General features: G+C 36.6%; 1 protein-coding gene across 1 annotated transcript; it reads right to left on the bottom strand.

Annotated features, from left to right (window-relative positions):
• Window positions 1-1,772: 1,772 nt before the first annotated feature.
• Window positions 1,773-17,635, bottom strand: tfa (transferrin-a). The gene is made up of 18 exons (XM_042497003.1): window positions 17,609-17,635; window positions 10,654-10,765; window positions 10,421-10,569; window positions 8,904-9,006; window positions 8,602-8,793; window positions 6,879-7,008; window positions 6,615-6,670; window positions 6,220-6,383; window positions 5,890-6,043; window positions 5,646-5,806; window positions 5,442-5,538; window positions 5,321-5,341; window positions 4,570-4,734; window positions 3,876-4,026; window positions 3,650-3,717; window positions 3,374-3,558; window positions 2,985-3,177; window positions 1,773-2,122 (listed from the first exon to the last, which is right to left on the bottom strand). Exons 1-18 carry the CDS (start codon window positions 17,618-17,620, stop codon window positions 2,076-2,078), a joined length of 2,160 nt encoding a protein of 719 aa, XP_042352937.1. The 5' UTR covers window positions 17,621-17,635; the 3' UTR covers window positions 1,773-2,075.
• Between the last annotated feature and the right edge of the window lie 4,315 nt (window positions 17,636-21,950).

Here is a 21,950-nt window from a genome sequence, read left to right as displayed (position 1 = left end):
TTCAGAAAATTTCTGAATAATAATAATAACCTTTATTTGTATAGCGTCTTAATACACTGCAAGCCTCATTGAGAAATTTGATGTATAAATTTATAGGTCGGCTGAACAACTCTGAGAACTGTATAATCATGGCTTTGACAAGCATCAAAATTGAGCACTACACGCTATATGTCCAGGATATGGAAGCATTGGTATAGTAATCTCCTCTGTGGTCATTGACTTTTTTCATTGTTTTTTAAGTGATCTGTACATATTGTGTTGGGGATTTTTTTTTTTTTTTTTTTTTTTAAGTGATCTTATTGCATTGTGAATATGTTGTGTATGGTACTTCTATATGTCTTTTATATCTTTTGTATGTATTGTCTTGCTCTTATCTGGACCTTGAGTCTGTAATAAAGTTTATTATTATTATTATTATTATTTAGCACCTCTCATAAATAAAATGCGCTTTACATGTGAGTGTGCTATATATATGTGTAAATATATACATATATGGATACCATAACCCTGGAAATAAGTTTTAAGCAAGGTCAGAGGTGGACAAAATATAAAATCATAAAAGTCTGAAATATAAAAGAAATATTAGATTTTGTCTCTGTTCTCTATGTGGTTACTTAATTGAACAGCCTTTACGTAAGACCTTAATTTGAAAAATATCTGGAATTTACCATCTTCTCCCAAGAAAACAAGGGGGTTATTACGACAATTAATTTGCGCACCCTCTTTGATGTATTTGTATGAATAAATATTGTCCTCTGGCTTTGTTCATGTAAACTGCCCCATGACATCTTTATGTTTTTGTTTACCATATAGTTTATGGTTTATTTAAAGACAGAATCAAACACAAATCACATAAAGACATAAAGACACAAAATAGTAATAATTATTCTCCTTATGAACTGCTTAACATTTTAGTTTCTCTGGGTCCAAGGTTACATATTCTATATACTTGAAGTTCCTATAAACAGTAACTAACACAGATATTAAGTTAACTATGACTAGCAGCGACTCCTCAAATCCAAGAACAAGCTGGAACAATCAAAGGTTACTGATTTTTACTTGGAAACTGACGTAAAAGATTAATCAATTAGCAAAAGTTAATATATAAAATTTTGTTTGAGAATATGAAAAAAGAGAACTGAAATGTTAAAGGTCTTCTGGTGTGTCCTGCATTATTACCTGCACTGACTGCACACTTTGTGGTGGGGCTCTGTCTCAAAATTGACATGATTTCTAAATAAATCTGTGTTGAAACACAAACAGGAGGTCGACAAGAGCCCAAAGTTCATTTTTACTTTGTAGGCCTCCTGGCAGTGTTTTTAGGCCATGCCAACAGCTTCAGTCAACCAGAATGTGTTTGTCTATTGCTTAAGTTTTGACAGAAATGGTCAAATGGGGCCCATGTACTGTGTAAACTCTCCCCTTGTGATAAAGCATTTTTTGTCTGTAATAACCAGATTTCCACTTCAGGATTTTGTGCAGATTTTTAATTATGTGGAGCTTTTTGGACACTTTTCAGAATACCCCAAAAGCACAATGTTCCACATTATTTGTGGCTCACTCAAACCGACACAGTTAATGTTTATCAAGACCGTGATAAAGTTACAGTCAATAAACCATCGCAAACTGTTTTTAGCACTGGAAGCAAATTCAATAAGACTGGCATTTTTGTAAAACCTTTTACTTATCATTCTATGTGCTTTTAGTGATATTCCAGATTGATGTCTAAACATTACACTATTTTAAAAAGAAACCATACTATCACCAGAAAAGAGCATTAACAAGGCTTTATTTGTGAAAAGTCAGGCACGTGTTAACAAAACATGGTTGATCCAATAACAGGCAAAGTAACATTATCTTTCAACAGCATGGAAATAGCTACATGTGGACATGATTGGTCCCAGAATAGTTGATTTGTAAGCTGTGGAATGTATGTGCTTGTTTGTTGTACTTCTCAAAACAGGTCTACAACAAGATCAGCAGTAAAATACACAAAGCAATTTTGCGGTTGAGTGTGGGTAAGGTGCTTGAATCACTGAGGGCTGAAGGAGGCTCCACATGGTCCATCGTTGCCACTAGTTTTTTTGCTGGCAGGAATGGAAAGTGCAAGATTTCTCCAGATCTGTTGGGAAAAGAAAAAAAATAAGACTTGAGAAAGCAGAGCAGACATATTTTTATGGTGTTTCTAGACTACAAAGATACAAATTTAAAGTTAATCTGATAAATTAGTATTGTAAAGGCCCTGACACACCAAGTTGACAGTCAGCCGTTGATCAATGTTGTAGTCGCTGCCGCGTGTACCGCATTGTTGGCCCTCATTGGCCCTTATCAGCTTTTTTTCACTGATTCAGCATGTTAAATCTGAGATGGCGGACCCCGTTGGTGAATTAAATCACTCAGATTGGTAGTTCAGCTCAGTGCACAAGAAGAGAAACTCAAATAAGGGAAAATAAACAAATATTTAAAATCTCGAGGGAGTGAGGTCTAAACAAACTTGTTATATATGGTATGATTATTTTTTTAGAGAAGAAAAAGTCTGCTCACTTGATTATGCTTTCATAAATATTTAATTCAATTACCACAAAGCTGCCGTTTTGAGCTGCATGCTCTTTATCAGACTGTAGCTCGAAACGTCACCTCAGTGGTAATTGAATTAAATATTTATGGGCATGAGCCAGCACCGTGCTTTTGTAAACCTTTTGGTAAGATTATTTTTTTTAGCCAATGAGGTTTTCCTTTTTGAAAGGCGGTTACAGATAAATGCCATCTTCTGGTATGGGCAGTTAATTCCTTTCGCAGGTGCTGAATTCACATTTTGGGCGGCCATTGATGTAGTTTTTCCGATGGGTTTATATGCGACTTTTTTGCCTAAGACACAGGTGACGTGAGGCGACGCACACTTTCATTTTGTCGCCACTTTATCTTTGATGTCTGTTTGATGTGTCTTTGCCATTAGTCTTGACTTGACCACCAGTTGTACAAACCTGGAGTAGTGTCACTGCACTGTCTGAGTGAATTAATGGCAGTCATGTACTCAGGTCCCAAAAACCCTTCATAGTTTTGCCCAACTGGAACCTCCTGGAGGCACTTAGTGGAGTCCTTGAAGAGGAGGTTCTTTCCTGAATCTGACTGGAACATCCTGAATGAGGTGTCACTGCCACTGGGTCCAAACTTGACCTGTAAATAAAAATAAAATGGAGATTTACAGACTTATTCCTTTTTTAAGATGTGAGATGATTATATAAGTTAATCATCTGCATTAAGGTCAGTAATGAACAGGGGTAAAGGATAAAAAAATATGTTGAAAGTGAGTTAAATGCATGTAAAATTACAAAAGAATTTAGTAAAAATGTCCCTAAAAATCATTACTGACCTGTTGTTGCAGGAGAACGCGAACAACCTCACTACGAGTCTCAGGACGAGTCACCACAGCATGGGCAGGCACGAGAGCCAGGTGACAAGAGGCGTAATCAGAGATGGGCACTGGACCCTTCCCAGGGCAGATCAGCTGGTAGTCTTCAGCGTTCAAAGCACTAGCCCACGCTGCTGCATTCTTGCCTTTGACAAGGAGAAGAGAAAGTATGTCATAGTTTTATACAAACAACACATTCGTAGTTGAGATGAAGATGGGTCAGTGTCAGTTGCTTACCACCAGTGTTTTCATCAACAGTTGTGTGTTTGATGAAAGCAACATCGCCGGCATTCTCAACGAGACATCTATAATGACATGCAAAACATAACTTGTGAAGATATCAATCTTTTCTAATTATCAGAGAGAACGCAAATGGATGTATTTCCCAAAATGTCAAACTGTTCTTTAAACATAAATGAATGTAAAATTGTATGTAGCGAGTAACTGCGCTGTGGCCCCGTACCTGAAGGCTCCAGCGTAGCCGTAGTACTGCTCGTCAGCACTGGCTTTGCACTTGGAATCATCTCCCACAGCTTTGCCACTGCCGGCACACTGTGTACAGAATGGAGAATCGGGGTTTGATCCGGGGGCACAGCCGCTACTGAAGAACTTAGCTGAAGAGAAGAGTAGATAAAGTGTCTTAGTGTTACACTCAGGGGAGTGTAAAGTACCTGCACATATACACCAAAAATTTTCACATACACATCATGCACATACAAATTGAAAATGTGCACATATTCGCTGACAATGTTTGCATACGTATTGAAACATACACATACACATTGAAAACGTGCACATTCGAAGTGGAAATCTGCACATTCACACTGAAACCATGCAAATACACAATGAAAATATGCAAGCTAGCACTAAAAATGAGGAAAAGCACACAAAAAAACCTGAACATGTGAATCGAAAATGTGCACTAATGCAGTGAAAATCTGCACATATGCACTAACACCTTTCACAGCCTACCATCCTCAAGCATTTCACAAATTTGCAGATACTGTTCATTCAATAGAAATTTGCCTCATAATATTGATACGAAAAAATCTGGCGGCCTTTCAGTTCTGTCTTAACGTAAGCTATCTGCAATTTCAAATTAGTAGTTGTTTTTTTTTTAACATTAATTTTAGGAAACGAGGCCCACAGTCACTTACTGAAGTCACAGTCACCAGTCTGTGCGTGGATTCGACCCATGGGGACGTTCCAGCCAGCAGTTCTGCCGACGCCCGTGTGGCAAGACCTTTTGCCCTGCAGGTTTTCCCAGGTCACCCCTGAGTCCTTCTTCACCACAGCGACAGCATAGTATGAGGAGGCTTGGGCTACAAGGAGCGGAAGTACAGTCGATGAATCAAAACTATCCTCCAGATTATTATTATTATTCATAGTTGATTTAAAAGTTCATCTTCAAACTGTAGGATACACATATATACAGCTCTGTAATTTAAAAAATAATCTCCACGAAGTCTCCTGGAGAGAACTATGTAGTTTGTTACTTCAGGAAATAGACAGTGTTCACTTGGTATACTTCCAATTTATCAATTCCTGTTAGCATGACCTTGAGGGACGTTTGTCATAGCATACAACTCAACTTAGACAGAGAATTAATTTTCTAACAATAAATGATTAATGAAAGAGTATTTAATTAGATTCTCTTTCAAGAAAATTAAGTGTTTCTTTATATTTAGCACCAATTTGTATATCTCTTCCCAGGAATACTCTCCAACAATTATTAGGAAATGAACACATAAACAAAGTGTGTTGTCCTCTAATTTGCATTACAGCTAAATCACACACTTTTCTTCCTTGAAGTCATGGTTCTAGATGAGTGAAAATTACTAGGTGTGTATATGTTTTGTTTTTAAATGTGGTGATCAATATTTTAACATTTAATTTTGCATATACTACCTCCAGAGGCGCTGCACAGATCTGTGGAGAGAGACAGAGATTCAAATGTTATTCATGCCGAAAAGGTGTAATAAATGACAGGCTCATAACGGACAGCCTCTGTGCTTTTTAAGTTTCATACCTTCCTGATACTGCTCCACCAAAGCGGGAACCAGACCACACTTCCCAGCTGTGTACACCTGTCCTCCATCCACTGCCATTGCATCTGCCTCTTTACGCTGCAGGATAATCGACATCAGAGATTTTTTAAGACAAACCCCACAAAAAGGGAGCAGAAATATCAAGCTTGTGACGGATTCAAAGTTTTCATGCAGGGTTGTTTTACCATAATCTTTTTCAAGCACTCTTCAACTGTGGCGGCATTCTGGCATTCAATGGCAGTGGTGCCGTCAGCGATACTGTTGATGCTCCAGACATCACACTTATCCGTCTCAGCTTTGCTCACAGCGCACCATTTAATGGCAGTGGATGCGGTGCCTGTCGGCTCTGGGAAGTGAAGCACAATCATGAGCCAGTGTCTGCTGTTTGTACGTTAATGTGTGTGTTTTATCTTCTCATGTTTACTGTACCTTTCTTAAGGGAACGGACGATGCTCATGTACTCAGCACCCAAATACAGGAAGGAATCTGTGTTTTCGGGCAGGCGCACCAGCTTCACTGTCGAGTCCTTGAACATCAGGTTTTTGGCAGGTGCATAGGCAGCTGAGGAGAAGAGGTCGAAGCCCTGAAAAGAAAGAAGTAGGAAACTTATTATGCAAGCACTGAAGTATTTTGTAACACAAGTTTCTTATTAAAATGAATCCTTTCATGATTCACTGTATTTCTCCCTCTTCTCTCTCATCAGGCAGTCAGTCTTACTGCTCACTCTCAGTTCAGTACAAATGTTTTGTATCATCATACCTGCACTGCATTGAGGCTAGTCCAGATTAATTCGGCCAGCTGTGCGTCCTTGCGGGTGACAACAGCATGAGCTGGCACTCTGGCCAGGTGGCAGTTTTTATAGTTGTCAACAGGCTGTCTGGTGTTATCCTTGCACAGCAGCTCATAGTTGGCCTTTTCAGAATCTGAAAGTGTTTCATAACAATGATTTAAGTCTTTTTCTTTTCTTAAGTCAATGCTTATGACTTAACAAAGGAGTATTGTGTTCACAGAAACATATTGGGCAAATTCCACAAATATATCAGTAATGGCATGTAAAAGCAAGGGTGAGGGTCTGAGTATGTGATTAAGACTGAAACATGTCCTTATGTCCATAATTCAATACATACTAGAACAGATAATGCAGTGATACTGACCAGGTACAGTGAGATGCTTCACAAACGCTACTTCTCCGGCATCCTCCTTCAGACAACTGAGAAACACACAAATCCACAGGTGCATCAACATCAGGGGTTTGTTTGTCACTAGCAGTAGAGCCTATTTCATCAAAATAGTATAAAAGTACAGACTGAGCAATGACAGCTTATTGTATTTGGAAGATAAATGTGCAGAGGTAGATAGAGGATGGTAGTTAAAGTCATAGTAATGCTGAAAAAGATCAGAGAAAGACTGAGACTGACTCGAAGGCTCCACCGTAGTCATAGTAAGGCTCATTGTGGGACCTGGAGCAGTCTCCCTTGCACAGCTGACACAGTTTGCTGGTCCTTGTTGCCCCCGGGGCACAGCTGGCCTGGAAGTATTCACTCACCGCTGCAAAACAAAAAGCAGTGCCGTTGCAGAGATTTTGAAATACTGAAGTTCTGTGTCACAGTCCCTGCAGTTTCTCCCACACACACTGTTAACACAGTTTGTCCAAACTCCATAAAGAAAGTCTCAGCATTTTTAATACTTTATTTAGTCAACAGTTCTTTGCCAATATGATGCTTCAAGTAATGTAAAGAGTTTAAGTTGGGAAATTTAAACTTATTTAGTATAAAAATGCTGAAATCAGCCTGTAAATCAACCAACTAATTCAAAGGAAGAGATTGACATTTTAGGATTTTGGGACTGTGTTCTTATTTTACAGCTAAACAGCACATTAAAAAAATGTTTCTGATGACATTTGAATCTGGATTCATATTTGATTAGCCCTGCCTACTTTGACTGCAGTTCAGGAGTAGTGACATGATTGACAGCTGCGTTAGAGACTCCTCGGCTCTGATTTTTGACTCATGCAGTACATTTTAGAGGCAGTAGGAGGAGGAGGAGGAACACAAATTTCTTTCCAGAATTATTTGTCTTATGTATTTCTTTTAGAATACAGTGATAGTTTCAGTAAATATGATAAAAAGTTATTTGCATTTAAGTTGCCGAGTATAGCTTCAAGCTTCGTGGTTTAAAAACATCACATTTGTGGTTTAAAAGGTTATGTTCAAGAGGTTTTGTGCCAGACTGTTTCTTGGCTGGGCGTTAAAATTCCTGTTTTTTTTATGAAATTATACGTTTTTCCACTTCAGTTTATCTTAAGTAGTGAGCTTTAGATGTGCAGGCGGGTTAATTTTGTCACCTTTGGTTAGAACTAAGCTCACCGGGATTCCTACAGCTTAAGGCACATTAGATTTAAGACTTTTTAAGACTTTTCGTATGCCACATGGAATTAAATGTATGACCAGTTTAACAGCAATCACAATTTTTCCTAAATATTTTTTGTAACACTAAACAGATTTTTTGGGTGAGGGGAATTTAGCAAATTTTACATTTAATAAATAATAATAATAGTGATATTATCTTGCCCAATGACAGCTGCAATAGGCTCCAGCACCCCCTACAAACCATGACAGGATAAGCGGTTACGGCTAATGAATGGCTCAGTTAATGCATAAATGATAATAACAATAATGTAATGTAATAATAAATAAATAAATAAAAGATTTTTCATTTGAACAATGCAACTTCAGAAGAAAAATCATAAAGTCCCATTTCCCATGTCTAAGCATTTTTAGGACTTTTAGATTTATTTAAGACATTTTAATACTAATTAAGGCCTTATTTTTGAATAAATTAATTCAATGCCTTTAAAGACTTTTTAAGAATTCATGGGAACCCTAGCTCACTGTTTCCAGACTTTATGTTAAGCTACACTAACTGGCTGTGGCTTCTTATCTAAATGACAGATATCACATTACTGATGTCTAAAATTCTATAAAGAAAATAAAATTCCCACCAAGAGGAGTGTCCTCAGTAGTAGCTGCAGCTCTGACCAAAGCAGAAATATAATATTTGATTTTCCAACATTTTACACAACTGATGCACACCTTGGACACTGTGACCAATCTTTTATTTGATGACTGTGCTCTTACTCACCCTCCTCCACAGGTTTATCCTCAATGCCTGACCACTGGATCAAACCCATCGACACCAGAGTTCCTACAGGGATGTTCCAACCTGCAGATTTCCCCAAACCGGTGTGGCAGGTTTTCTTCCCGTTGAGCTCATTGAATTTAAAGTTTGTGCCCTTCTTCACCACAGCAACAGCGTAGTAGCAGGTGTCTGAAGCTGGATGCATGCAGAACATCCGAGAGCAAGATGTTAAAACATGTGGCTCTTAGAAAATGCTTTCTTGAGCTAATTTAATCAGTAAAGACAGCAGATGATGGTAAACTTACAGGGGCCGTAGTCCTCAGCAATGATGGGCTGCAGGTTGTAATTGTTCAGTCCAGCAGTGTAGATGTCCCCTCCGTCCAAAGTGATGGCATCTGCCTCACCACCCTAAAGAAAAAAAAAACACATAAATTGTTACCAATGAGCAATGTAGAGTTTGATCTCTCCAGCAGCTCAAATATATATGTTTTTATGCATAATCTGTTGGAATTAAATGCAGTGATGGAAAGTTGCATATTTCTCTCTTTAAGTGCACAAGAGTGTACATTTCATTTGAACTTTTTTTTGTTTGTTTTGTATGAAACACTTAATTTCCTGCAGTCTGGTGAATTTTGCAATTTTGCACCAGTTGCCTTTACTACATTAACTAATGGTGTAAATGTCTTACACTCTGTAAAAATATAAGTCCTCTGCTACTTTCTTTCTTTTTCTTTTTTTATTAAGGGTGTACTATTAATGAATGCATAAATTTAATGCCATTTTATACCTCTACTCAGCTACATTTCAGGGGTAAATATTATACTTTTGGCTCTACAATATTTTACAAAATAATAATGTTATATTGGCTTTAAAATATTTTTCAAACTTTTATTTTTGCTTTGTAATAGTAGCCGAGTACTAAAACTCAGATCTGGTTGGAGCCATTCAATTTTACACATTTTAAACAAATCCATGAAACTCTGTACGTGCTCATTGGCGATCCGTCTTAGCTTCCCAGTGGACAAACTGTTGTCTCATTCTGGAGTTTTGCTTTTATTTTGGTTTAAGTATATAACTTATCATGCCGGAACTGAAATTAATTGTTCAATGGATGTTAAATTGTTTTAATTATATTTATATGTTTAGAAGTTAATTGTGGTTCTTGGTATTTATATGAAGGTATTACATGTGTTGTTACAAGTACTACAGTACTGATGACTTCTAGTGTTTCAAACAATATCGTGACTCTGACATATGTTGTAAATACATTTGATGACACAGATACAAGTTGCCTACATCAAAATTTTATCTAAATAGTTCACAAGGTTTTTGAGAGATGACATCGAAACCTTAAAAAAGATAAAATTTTCCCTGGTCTCTCCTACTTGCAAGATTTGCTTCAGAGTATTTTCACATTGTGGCAGTTTAAGTAACATTTACTCAAGTACTGCACATTTTTGAGGGACTAAACATTTATCTGCATTAAATTTGCAAGAAAAATATTTTCACTTTGCTACTTTTTCCTGAAAGCTATAATTACTGACTTTGCAGAATAAGACTTATACTGTATAAAGCATGAATATGTTGCACTGTTAATGATGAAAGTGTGTTAAGTAGTTAGTGCTGTTCAAACATCATTTCATCAATAACAGGCCTAATAACATTAATTAAATCATAACTAAAAATAGTAGAATATTGCAACGCACATTTATTAGTCATTGCTATAGGATAAATCAAACTGTAGATATGAAAAATATGTTTTTATGTTTTTATTTACGGAGCACATCTCAAATGAATGTGTGGATAACATTGCTCTCCTCACCTTAATTGCAGTGATGCAGTCGATGGTGTTCGCTTTCTTCACGCAGGAGAAAGCGGGAGCTTTGGCTGCGAGGGCCACACATTTGTCATGTTCTTTGTCCGACTTGACGCACCACCTCACCCTGGTAGCGGGGGTCGCGAACACGATGGCTGCAAACGCACATAGATTAATAATAATGTTGAGCATTTGGTGATTGAAAATGTCTGTGCAAAAAAAATAACAGATGTCTTTACCGAAGCTCCCGAGCAGCGCCACAAGGAGGAGAGTCTGCATGTTGGCCGGCGGGTTGTCCAGGTCAGCAGAGTAGAGAGTCCTGCAGGCAGCTCGAGCTTTTATAGCAAACCTCTGAGTGAGCACGGAAAAAAAGTTTGCCCAGGTTTCCTAATGTGTGCGTGCGTGGGCGCGCGTGTGCATTAGTGTGCTGGTACACGGGATGGCAAGAAAACAGATTGCACACCCGACATTTCCACATACTGGAATGTCACAGACTCTGAAACTATTCAACCATTGTTTGAACTGTGTGAAATCATTCAGAGGACCAGAGAGATCAACATTTACTCAGTCTAAACGTAAATATGCCTGCTTTTATAGGCCAATTTGTACTCGAAGTTTAACTTATTTTATTAGTGGTATTTAATCAATATTAGAATATTTAAGTATTAATGCCACACTGTGAAAATACTTTATTAAAAGTAAAAGTCATGCATTAAAAATGTTACTTCAGGAAAAGTAAGTGACTATAATCAGGAAAATGCACTTAAAGTATGAAAAGACAATGCAGAAAAAGAACTCAAAATGGTATCAAGTAAATACAAAAAATATTATTATTATTATTATTTATTAAATGCTCATCAAAATACTTGCCAATATTTCTGTCAATCAATCATAATTGATTAATCAACAAATTGTTTCAGCTGTTCTTGTATAAACTGTTGGGTAGATTCATTTCTAACAAAACATCATTTTCTATCACGTTTTTTAATGCAAAAATCTTAATTAGTGAAGTAACTAAAGCTGTCAGATAGCTGCAGTAAAGGAAAATATATATGTCCCTCTGAATTATAATGGAGTAAAAGTACAAAGAGGCATGAAAAGAAAATACTTAAGTAAAGTACAAGTACCTCAAATTTGTATGTAAGTGCAATACTTGAGTAAATGCACACCATTACATTCCACCACTGTAATTCATTTTGCCCACTGTGGACAAAAAAGTGACTGATTGTTTGAAGATGAATTGATTGAAGCACTCAGAGTTCATCAGGAGATGGCATTATATTGAATTTCTGCTCTGAAAACTGTGAAATACGTGTTACTTTTCAATGCAGATCCACTCTGTTGCTCCGAGCAGCATTATGGAAGAAGTATTCTGATTAGTGAAAGTAGCAACAATTTGAAGAAAATACTTGGTATTTTGGTAAATGCAGTATTTTATGCAAAATGTATGGCAAGAACCAAAAATTAAGTATGTCAGCGAAAGTGTTATTATAGTATATATAATAAGTATATTATTATTATTACATAATATTACCAATGCTGTAACTGATTAGGTGTTTTAGTAGGTAAATTGGTGGGTTATCGAGCAGGAAGTGGGTGTACTCTCCAATTTATAGTTTGACTCTTTATTCCAGAAATTTCAAACTGGCTCCTTAAAAGGCTTCTTATCTTAAGTAAAAGAAAGAAAAAAGGAGGGAAGGAAAAGAAAGAGGCTAACATCTTTACAATATATTTTGGATCTTCCAGAGTTGGGACACCAAAGACCCCTTGTGATGGTAGATGGGAACAAAGAAGGAGGTGATATTGGTTTAATTTAGAAATCAACAGGAACCTTTGCTCTTGTGTTGGGCAACACTGACTCTGTCAACAAGACGAGTTTGTAGGTCGCAAGGCAGCTTTTCTGAGTAAAATGTTTTAATAATTGCAATTTTCCACAAGCTTTTGTCTTTTTCTTCTGATGGAAACAAATGTAAGCGGGTCATTCACCCTTCTGTGGAAGTGGAGGCATAATTTCTTACAAATATAGTATAGACAGACAGACAGACAGACAGACAGACAGATAGATAGATAGATAGATAGATAGACAGATAGACAGATAGACAGACAGACAGATTCCCATATAGTCTAGAAAGAAAATAGTCCCTACATGTAACTGCTCACAACAAAGTCTGTAGATTATTTAGAAAAATCGCATCATGATTTTTGGAAAGAGACATTGCTGTTCTCTCCAATGTAATTCCATTACATTGGAGAGAAGACAGCAAGTAGTATTAAAACAATGATAAATAGCTCTAAAGGTAAGATGAAAAATATTAATTTTGGATGTTTGGAGTGAACTGTCCCTTTAAGTCAACACCTTTAATGAGTTAGATTTCAAAAGAGATATTTTCTAAAGGGAAAACTATTCAGGTTTTTGTAAGATTACTGGTCAGCACTCTAAGAAATAGTTCAGGGGCTCTATCACCTCCACCTAATTAAATACACGGTTGCAGGATAAAAATTTCAATTTACTGAGTTACATTTGAATGTTCCTTAAAACTTGAACTTTCCTGTTGATGTTCATTTAAAAAATGAAACAAACAAAATTTTTTGGGCATAAATATTAGGACATTGATAAAAAAAGTTATTTTGCCTGTCCATAACAGCTATTTGAAATTAAAAGAAAAATAATTCTGATTTTAATTATTAATTTAATAGAATTTGAGGGATTTTAAACATAAGGTGACTATGGAATTGCAGAGATTTTATGTTTGCCTTCCAGATGGACGGTGTAAAAATGCTGCAATTACAACGGGTTTACAGTTGAATTACAACAGCTTAAAACTGCAAAATTTACAGGTTGTCCTGTAAAGTTGTTTATATCTTCATTGTTTTTTACATAATTATTCTGGCAACCACAGATGCCTTTTTCCCCCATTTTTTTTTACAGTGAAGCTGGTAAAAAGCATATGTTGATGGATATGCCTTATCAAGCTGTTGTTAACTGCACAATAAACATTATAGTTGTAATAATTCAAGATGTCCTCAGGTGCGGCTAGAAACAGAAGAAATATCTGATTTAAAGGCAGAAAAATCCTTCACCAGCCAAATCAAATTGTTTGAAAAGCGGGAAATCGGCATATTACACAACATTTTATTTGGACAGTTGAATGTTGATCAGGTGCCCATGAAGATGATGTTCCACAAGATGCCCTTTATGCTGAATCATTGCAGACTGCGTAACCCTGACCTCAGTCTCCACCTACAGTGACTAAATCACCATTTTTCCTGTCCCCTTAGATGAACCTGACAGAGTTTACGGAAACATTTTGCCACATTTTTGTATGACCTAAGTCATTTTATTGCCAAAGGCTCAGTGTACAAACCATCAGGTGTTCATGAAATGACACACAATGATCAAGGAAACTTTGTTCAAAATGTTGCTGACAGTAAACCTTTGACTGAGTTTCCTGCATAGTCTAGATTCTGCATGTGTTGACTTTAGTGATAAACAAGTATCTCATTTCATGTTAGAGGCTGAAAACAATACTTCATTTCATTCACTGCTGGGAGTGATGAGGAACAAAAGTGGGTGAAACTGATTGCACTGGTTGTACTGTGTTTTCCCGTAGCTCATCACGTGACCGCTCTCCTGCTATTACACCTGTTTCTGTTTACAGTCGTCAGTCTTTACTGCCCCTCAGCCAGCATTTACCTTTTCACCAGATTATCTGTGCATTTAATTTCTGCCCCAGTTTTCAACCTACCTTCCGGTGTGTTTGGGATCTTTTGCAGTGTTTGCCATGTGAGGAGTGGGGACAAGATTTACTTGAGTACTGTACTTAAGTACAGTTTTTGTGTATCTGTACTTTAGTTGAGTATTATTTTTTGGAAATGAAGTTAAGTTATTAATTTAGGTTTGGGTGCAGGAGCACACCTCTAATTACCTGTCTACATACTTAAAACCTGGTCAACCAATCCAATCTTGGTGTGATCCTTGCTGGTGAAATTACCTTCACTCCACTAAATTTTGGCTCTCGTTACTTGTTACATTTGATTTGAAGTCAGTAGATGATTTTTTTTTCTTTTCTAAAATACAGTGAAAAAAGAACATCCGCACACTCATGCAAAAATCATGTTATGATGCTAGCTTTCATCATAAACATGATTTTTGCATGGATTTGAGTGTGCAGATGTGTTTTTTTTTTCACTGTTGATAATGATTCAGCTCAAGCAACTCACCTAAGTCCAAATACAGGGTGTGCTGTGTTTTTCCAGGAGATGATCCTTTCTAAAATACAAAAGTCCTTAAACTGCTTGGTTTACCGTGCACAAACTTCTTTATGACCCACAAAAATCACCAGTCATATTCAACAAGTTTATCATTCTACAGGTTCTACGAGTCAGTCAGTGCATTCAGAAGAGATTTTAAAAAGTACTTTGAATACTAAAGTATGTTTATTAGTAATTAATCCAGTACTGTAATTCAAGTAATAATTTGACTCAGCAACTTTCACTCATATTAGAGTAATATTTCATGCAGAGTATTTATACTTTGACTCAAGTAATAGAGTTGTGTACTTTGTCCACCACTCAGTGTTGCCAGATTGGCAATGTTAGACTATCGTACCAGAGGCTCAAAATTATTGTACACTACTCACAATCATGAGAACGAATAGATTAAATTTATAACTTAAGTAAACAAGTAATCGACTTTTTAACACTAGCGCGACCACACAAGCACAAAATGGCGCTGTCAGCTGAGTGTTTACCAAAACAAATGACAGCATTGAGTGCTCGAAGAATGTGACGAGTCATCACGTTCAGGTCATGTTCATGTCATCATGTCTGACTCCAAACGCTGTTAGGAGATCATGTGAGAAGTGATGCCTAAACACAGATGTAGGGGCCAGCAAATTAGTTAAAATGAGACGTGTAAACTAAACTAAACTTATTTTAAGTGTCACAGTGGTTAAATTATTGTATATTACGGCAATTGGGGAATATTTGATCATAGATCGTACAGAGAGCAAAATTATCATTCAAATGCAATAATTATCAAATTTACACTGCCACCACTGCTTTTGTTTTTACTATAGGTTGCATATCACCACTCGTCTCACTCCATTGGCTGCCTGTCAACCTCAGAATTGATTTTAAGATGCTCTTCATTAACTTTTAAGACTCAACATTGTTTAGCCCCAAGTTACATAACTGAGCTTCTGACTCGCTACACTGTGGGTCATGATCCTCCGGTCTACCCTCACTAGTACTGCCGAGGTCAGGGCGGATAACTACAGGTGACCGGGCTTTTGCCATCACGGCCTCCTTTGGAATTCTTTGCCTGAGGAGATTAGGCCTGCTGGCAAATTACCTGTTTTGAAAGAAGTGAATAATAATAACTGAAAGATCTGGGTCGACATCTGCTTTCCTGTGCTGCGTTCAGATGCTTTTCACAAGCATTTAAACCTTTAAAATCTGAGCAGATGGGTTTGCTTTCTTTTGAAAACATGAAGAAAAGGCAACAAGCAAGAAATGGGTAAAATGTCAAAAGGACCTGAAAATTTGTCTTTAAAAAGAGGGATTAGAAGAGAGGTTTTTTTTAAATGAGGAAAGAATGCTGCATGTATGATTATTATCAAACCTCTATTTATGATTATTCATCATTATCTATATGAAATTGTTAAACTGTTAAAATATATGTATGATATTATTTTTTTGTATTTTTTTCAGATCATTTCCTTTGTTGTTGTGGTTTTCTTTAATTGCTAATTTTTCAGTATTTTTTGGGGGGTAATTTCTTGTTTAGTCGCTTCTTCCCATGTTTCTGAAAGAAATCAAACCAATTTGCTAAAATTGCAAAGGGTTTAAAAAATCAGTGTTGTTATTCTATGTATTGTTCCTGATTACATGAGCAGGATTTGTGCTTGAGATACGTCAGTAACAGTAAACATTAATATTTGCTACTAATCAGTAACCACTAATATTTCTTTAAGATCAATATTATCTGAAGAATTTAGTAAACCAGGCTTCCTGACATACCTCTGGGACTCTTGTGACTGACTGCGCGTTTGCCAGTGATTACAGTCCACAAGGCCACCCTGACTGTGCTAAATCAGAGCGGATAAGCTTATTATCAATGATTATTCCCTGGAAACCTGCAGAGCAAGGGGTTAACAAGCGGTATAGGTTGGACATTGCAACATAGACTGTGTGAGCCTCGAGAGCATAAATAAAAAGTTATGCAATGTTGTTTTTTTTCATGGTGAGCTTTGCGTTTACAGCTCTGGTACATCGTATAAGCAAATGCCTGCAAATGTGCTGCTACATTTGAGAGGAAGGAGAAGGCTGTATTTAGCGCTTCCCTAAGATGTAAAAGTCAATTCTAAGTGCAGGAGTGAGTTGTGACATAATGCTGAGCTGCTGATGATTCATCTTCATGCCCACACATGAAGATGACACACTTGATCTGCATCTTTGAAAGGACTTTTTGAGAAAAACACATCTGGCTGGTTAATCGCAAAATACAGACACGACTGGTCCCAGATGTTGGTGATGTTAGGATGTTATTGACAGTGACAGGAATTGTGAGCTTTTGCAGTTGTGGAAAAAGTACTCAGATACTGTCCGAAAGTTAACCCTTTAAAACCTGGATTGACATCACTTGTCTTGTGCTGCGTTTATACACCTTTCACAAGCTATTTGACCCAAATTGGTTTGAGGTCCTTCAAAAAATTGGGGAAATAAAGGCAATGATCAAGCAATTAAAGGTGACAAAATTTACGTAAGCAATAGTTTTTAAAAATAGGGGAGGATTTTTAGAAGATGATCCCAAAAAAATCAATGAAAAAGAATGTCCAAAAATCATAATTTTTCAGCAGGGCTCATTTTCTAGGTTTTTATTTTCTTCATTTTTTTAGTTTATATTTAGGTAATTCTTGTAAATCTTGTATTTTTTCCCTTTTTTTAGTTAACTTTTAGGTCATGTTTTGGTCATGTTGCTTCTCAAAGAACTCAAAACAATTTTCTCAGGTTTCAAAGGGATAAAGTAAAAATCAGCATTTTTCAACCTGGAGCTTTTTTTTCCATGTTTTTGTGACTAATGGAAACTTAAAGAAATAAACAAGAGCACATTTGGAGTTTGTCAAAAGGTGTGTGGGACACTCACCAAAGCTGGTAAATTAGGTACTCTTGTCATTTAAGGCTAAAATGTACCTTTCTGGTCATTCTTTCATAAAGCCCGGCTCGGTGGGCAGTTCAGAGTAAAGTGGTCCTATGGACAGACACTCCAGTCCTCAGGGTTGTCTTTGGTGGGCAGCCCTTGCTTGGCAGGTTTGTCATGTTGCTGTATTCTCAACATTTTGTATCAGTGCAGTGTTTCCCAAACTTCTGCTCAAGTACTCCTCCTGCATGTTTTAGACCTCTCTGCTCCAACACAGCTGATCCAAATCTTCAAGCTGCTTGATAAGGAGCTGATCATTTAATGCAGCTGTTGCAGCAGAGAGACATCTAGAACTTGCAGGACATGCAGTACTCGAGGAGAGGTTTGGGAAACGCTGTATTTAGTTTTCTCAATCGCTTTGGCTCATTATCAGAGCTTCAGGTGCATTTGCCAAAATAGCCTATTTAGTTCACCACAACACCACAGTTCACCTGCAAAAGATCAAATCTCACGCAAAGCAGTCAACTCAGGCTTCAAAAATTATTTTCTCGTGGAAAAAAACAACGCACCCACAGTTTAAAGTTCCTCTGGCATTGTGTAAACACAGCCACTCAAAATAATTAACCAATTTTGACCATTTTATGAAGTTCGAGTTTGATTTTGAGTTTGATCATATTTTATTTGACGTTGCATCCTTCTTTCTTGTGTCCTTCATCCTTCATCCTTTCTGTTCTTGTGATTCAAATCTTCTATCTACAGATGCTTTATAAAGTGCCAGCTCCAGTCTTTGCATTATCAGAGGTACTCCGGTGATGCAGTCTTGCACATAAAGGGAGGACTAACAAGAAAAAGATGGATCAAAATTGATGTGGCAGAGGCCGAAATATCCTGATCAGAAACACTGGATCCCATATTTTCTGTGATGCTTTTGTGTCTTTTATTAGACCCTCTCCTCTTAAATGCCCTCTTTTTTCAAACTATATACCTCCAGTTTGTGATGCAGATTTCTGTAAAAAAAATTAAATAAAATAAATAATAAAACATTAGAAAGCTCCTCCAGAGCCACAGAAGACATGACACAACTCTATGACTCCTTATGACGAGTCAACTGGACTTTGTATGTAAAATCAGTGGAGTGCCCCTTTAAACTGGGCCCACACATGGTTCACCGATCACACATTAACTTCCATTGATTTCCTTCTGAGAACTAGCTGACTGATCTTTGGATGACTGGGGTCAACATCCCTCTGATGTAACAGACAAAACTTCAAACAAGGCGGTCATCAGGTCTGCCATCCAAGTTACCTCATTCACCTGGAAGGACTGATGGGTGAATTTAGGTTTTACGTGATAATAATGCAGTTTATTGCTAGAAAAATGTGACATTTAACCTTTGAAATCTGAGCAAACTGGCTTGATTTCTTTCAAAATCATCAGAAAAAGACAATAAGCAACTGAAGAAGAAATGATCCAAAAATTAGCAAAAAAAAAAGTTTAATAAACAGTCAAACAAAGAAACAAATAAATAAAAAAGGAAATCACCTGGGGAAAAAGTGTTTCAAAATTCTAAAATTCTGTAGCATAATTTTAAACATGAAATAGTTTTCCCCTGGATGTTTCCCTATCTTAGTAAAATTTTTCTAAATCTACTAATTTCTTACAATTTGTGGAACAATTCTAATGAAGTTGCTCATTGCCTTTTATCCCTTTGTTTCTGAAAGAAACTGCACCAATTTGTTCAGAGTTCGAAGGTCTAAATACTTGTGAAAGGCAGCTGAAAGCAGCACAAGAAAAGTGATGTCACTCCAGGTTTCAAAGGGTCAACATCAACATCCAAATTTTACAGGAAAATTAATTTTTTTAGCTTGTTGGTATTTCTCTGGCTGTATTTTGAAATGTTTTTATGACCTGAGAGCTCCAAAATCAGCAAAACATCAAAACAGGTTTCACTTTCCAAAGTAATGTTGATAGTTCACTGATTTAAAGATGACATTTTGACTTAGGAGATGGAATCATGTAAAAATAAAAAACCAACCTAAATATCTCTGTATCTGAGGCGGCTGATCAGGGCAAACGCAGCATTTCTGCTTTAAAAGATAAAGTGAAACAGGGTTCAGCAGTGCCCTTAGCCAGCACATATCCCCTCACCCTCCTTTTGTCCAAAAAATGAGGTAAAGGCATGCCCTTCACACACTGTAGTATCCACACAGTGAGGAGAGTGACACAGAGTCAGTGTCCTCATCTGTTTGTGCAGCTGCGAATCCTTTTCTTTCACCTCTGACCGTTGCCCCATACAGACACTGTTTGCATTATCAGCTGGGGCCCTCATTCAAAGGGGAATATGACAGAAAAAAAATGATTTTAGGATGCTAACCAATGAGTTGTTTATTTTTTATACAGTCTTATCAAGACTAAATGTGATATACAGTATGAATCACAGTGATATACTGTGAAAACTAGAGATAGGGAACTGAATTTGTTTCTAAATAATTTAGCACAATTTACATCTTCCTATTTTTTCAATGTGGATTTTCAATATTTATCCTGTAATTAGGGGTTTAAGTCAGAAGCGCTGAAACACTAATGTTTTGGTGTTGATCAGTTATTATTGTTTCATTTCAGAGATGCTTTTGCAAATTCCAATGAGATAGTCGATCGCAGAAACATGGGAAATTGGAAGTTGTGTAGAAATGCTGCTTTAAAAAAAAAAAAATTATATATATATATATATATATATAATATATATATATATATATATTTCCATAAAAATGCAATTTGACCTGATTGTGCCACTATAATTAAGGCCCAAAAATGCAATTTTGGCAAGGTCACGCTTCACCCACAATAGGGCGGACTGTCTTGGAATTGGACATACAAGTGTGTGGAGCGCTGACTGTAAAGTCGTGCACTCTGAAAGTAACAGCAAGATTTCGCCAAATTTAGCTCTAAAACATAATAAAAAAGAGGTGTGAATTTTTTATATGACTTTTTAATCACATTTTGAGCAATATTTACAAACTTTGTCAGATTTATTCTTTCCCAAGATAATGTCACTGTCAAATAAAAATGTTTAAAATTAAATCTAAATGTTAACGGGTTTTTTTGACAGTGACATTATCTTTAACATATTTTTCACAAAAGAGTAAATCTGAAAGTTTGAAAGTATTGCTCTAAATGTGATTAGAAGTTTCTTTGAAAAATTTAAGTTTTACCTTTTAAATTTAAAATTTACACCTCTTTTTAATGATGTTTTAGAGCTTAATGTGGAGAAATGTTACTTTTAGAGTGCACGACTTTACAATCGGAGCACCATACACATTGCAGCTCAACGCGCTCTACAAAAAAAGCCTCAAGGTCCATGGAGGTCCAGACTGTGTTGGCTTGAACCCGAGGATGCGGCTTACTGCTATATCTAAATTATTAGCATCACTATTAATAGTCACATCTCAGCTTATATTCATCATATCTAAATAAACAGTTGAAAATGTTTAAATGGCCTGTGAACTTCTGTTATCAAAAATGTATTTGAACAGGTTCACGCTGATATTTTACCACATACAGTAGCTGGTTCTGATATTAGTAAACTGACAAGACAGCACACATCATCTCCTCTTTAAGGCCTGGAGTGCTTGGTTGAAAACAAAAAAATTATACACAGAAAATTTGAATTAAAAAAAAGGAAAACAGCTGTTCTCCAGGACCAACTGCAACAAACATTTTTGCTTATATTCAAAGGTTGTCACTGAGAACATCCTTAAGGAAGAGCAAGCCTGCTGATTCATGTACTTCTTGATAAAACATTTGCAAAGGCTCATTTTAATATTTTTAAACCTTCATTATTTACACTGGACAGCGGCCTTCTTCTTCACCATATTTGTTGTAGAAATGCTCCTATTCAGGGCACATTACTGCCACCACCTGTCCTCCCTGTAATACAGCCGTGAGCTCCTGCCATCGTCACTCCAGATCCTGTTGGCTTCAACTATGAAGTGTTTCTCTCATTTTTATGATGCTCTGGCTCATAACTAACAAGAAAATAAAAAAAATGTTGCTAAAAATGCCTTACTAAAACAATTTGATTCTTCATTAAGATTAAAGAGGCCAATTAAAAGTGAGCATCTTTTCAGTCTCCTCTGAAAACACACCTTTATCAAAAAGCACATCCTCATTCTGTCGGAGCTGCTGTTTATTCTGTAAGTATCTTTTTGATTTTCATTTCTTGTTCCTCGTTATTTTTATCATTGACTCTTGATATTTTATCTAATTTTCCCCCTGAATTTTAGTTTATTTTACTGTTTTATTGTGTTAAGGTTTTTCGATTAATTATCATTGTTTTAAATGTCTTTGGTTTTTTTTTTTGTATAACAATTTGTGACTGTGTTTTGAAAGGTTTAC

The sequence above is a fragment of the Plectropomus leopardus genome, chromosome 12, assembly GCF_008729295.1.
Source record: "Plectropomus leopardus isolate mb chromosome 12, YSFRI_Pleo_2.0, whole genome shotgun sequence".
NCBI classification, from domain to species: Eukaryota; Metazoa; Chordata; class Actinopteri; order Perciformes; family Serranidae; genus Plectropomus; species Plectropomus leopardus.
This window is presented reverse-complemented; position numbering and strand designations above follow the sequence as displayed.

Excerpts from the sequence above, each read along its gene's own strand:
- tfa (XM_042497003.1), bottom strand. Across the intron at positions 5,539-5,645 it reads AGTGCTTGAAAAAGATTATG|CGTAAAGAGGCAGATGCAAT; the intron begins GTAAAACAACCC and ends ATTATCCTGCAG. Across the intron at positions 3,718-3,875 it reads GGCTACGCTGGAGCCTTCAG|ATGTCTCGTTGAGAATGCCG; the intron begins GTACGGGGCCAC and ends ATGTCATTATAG.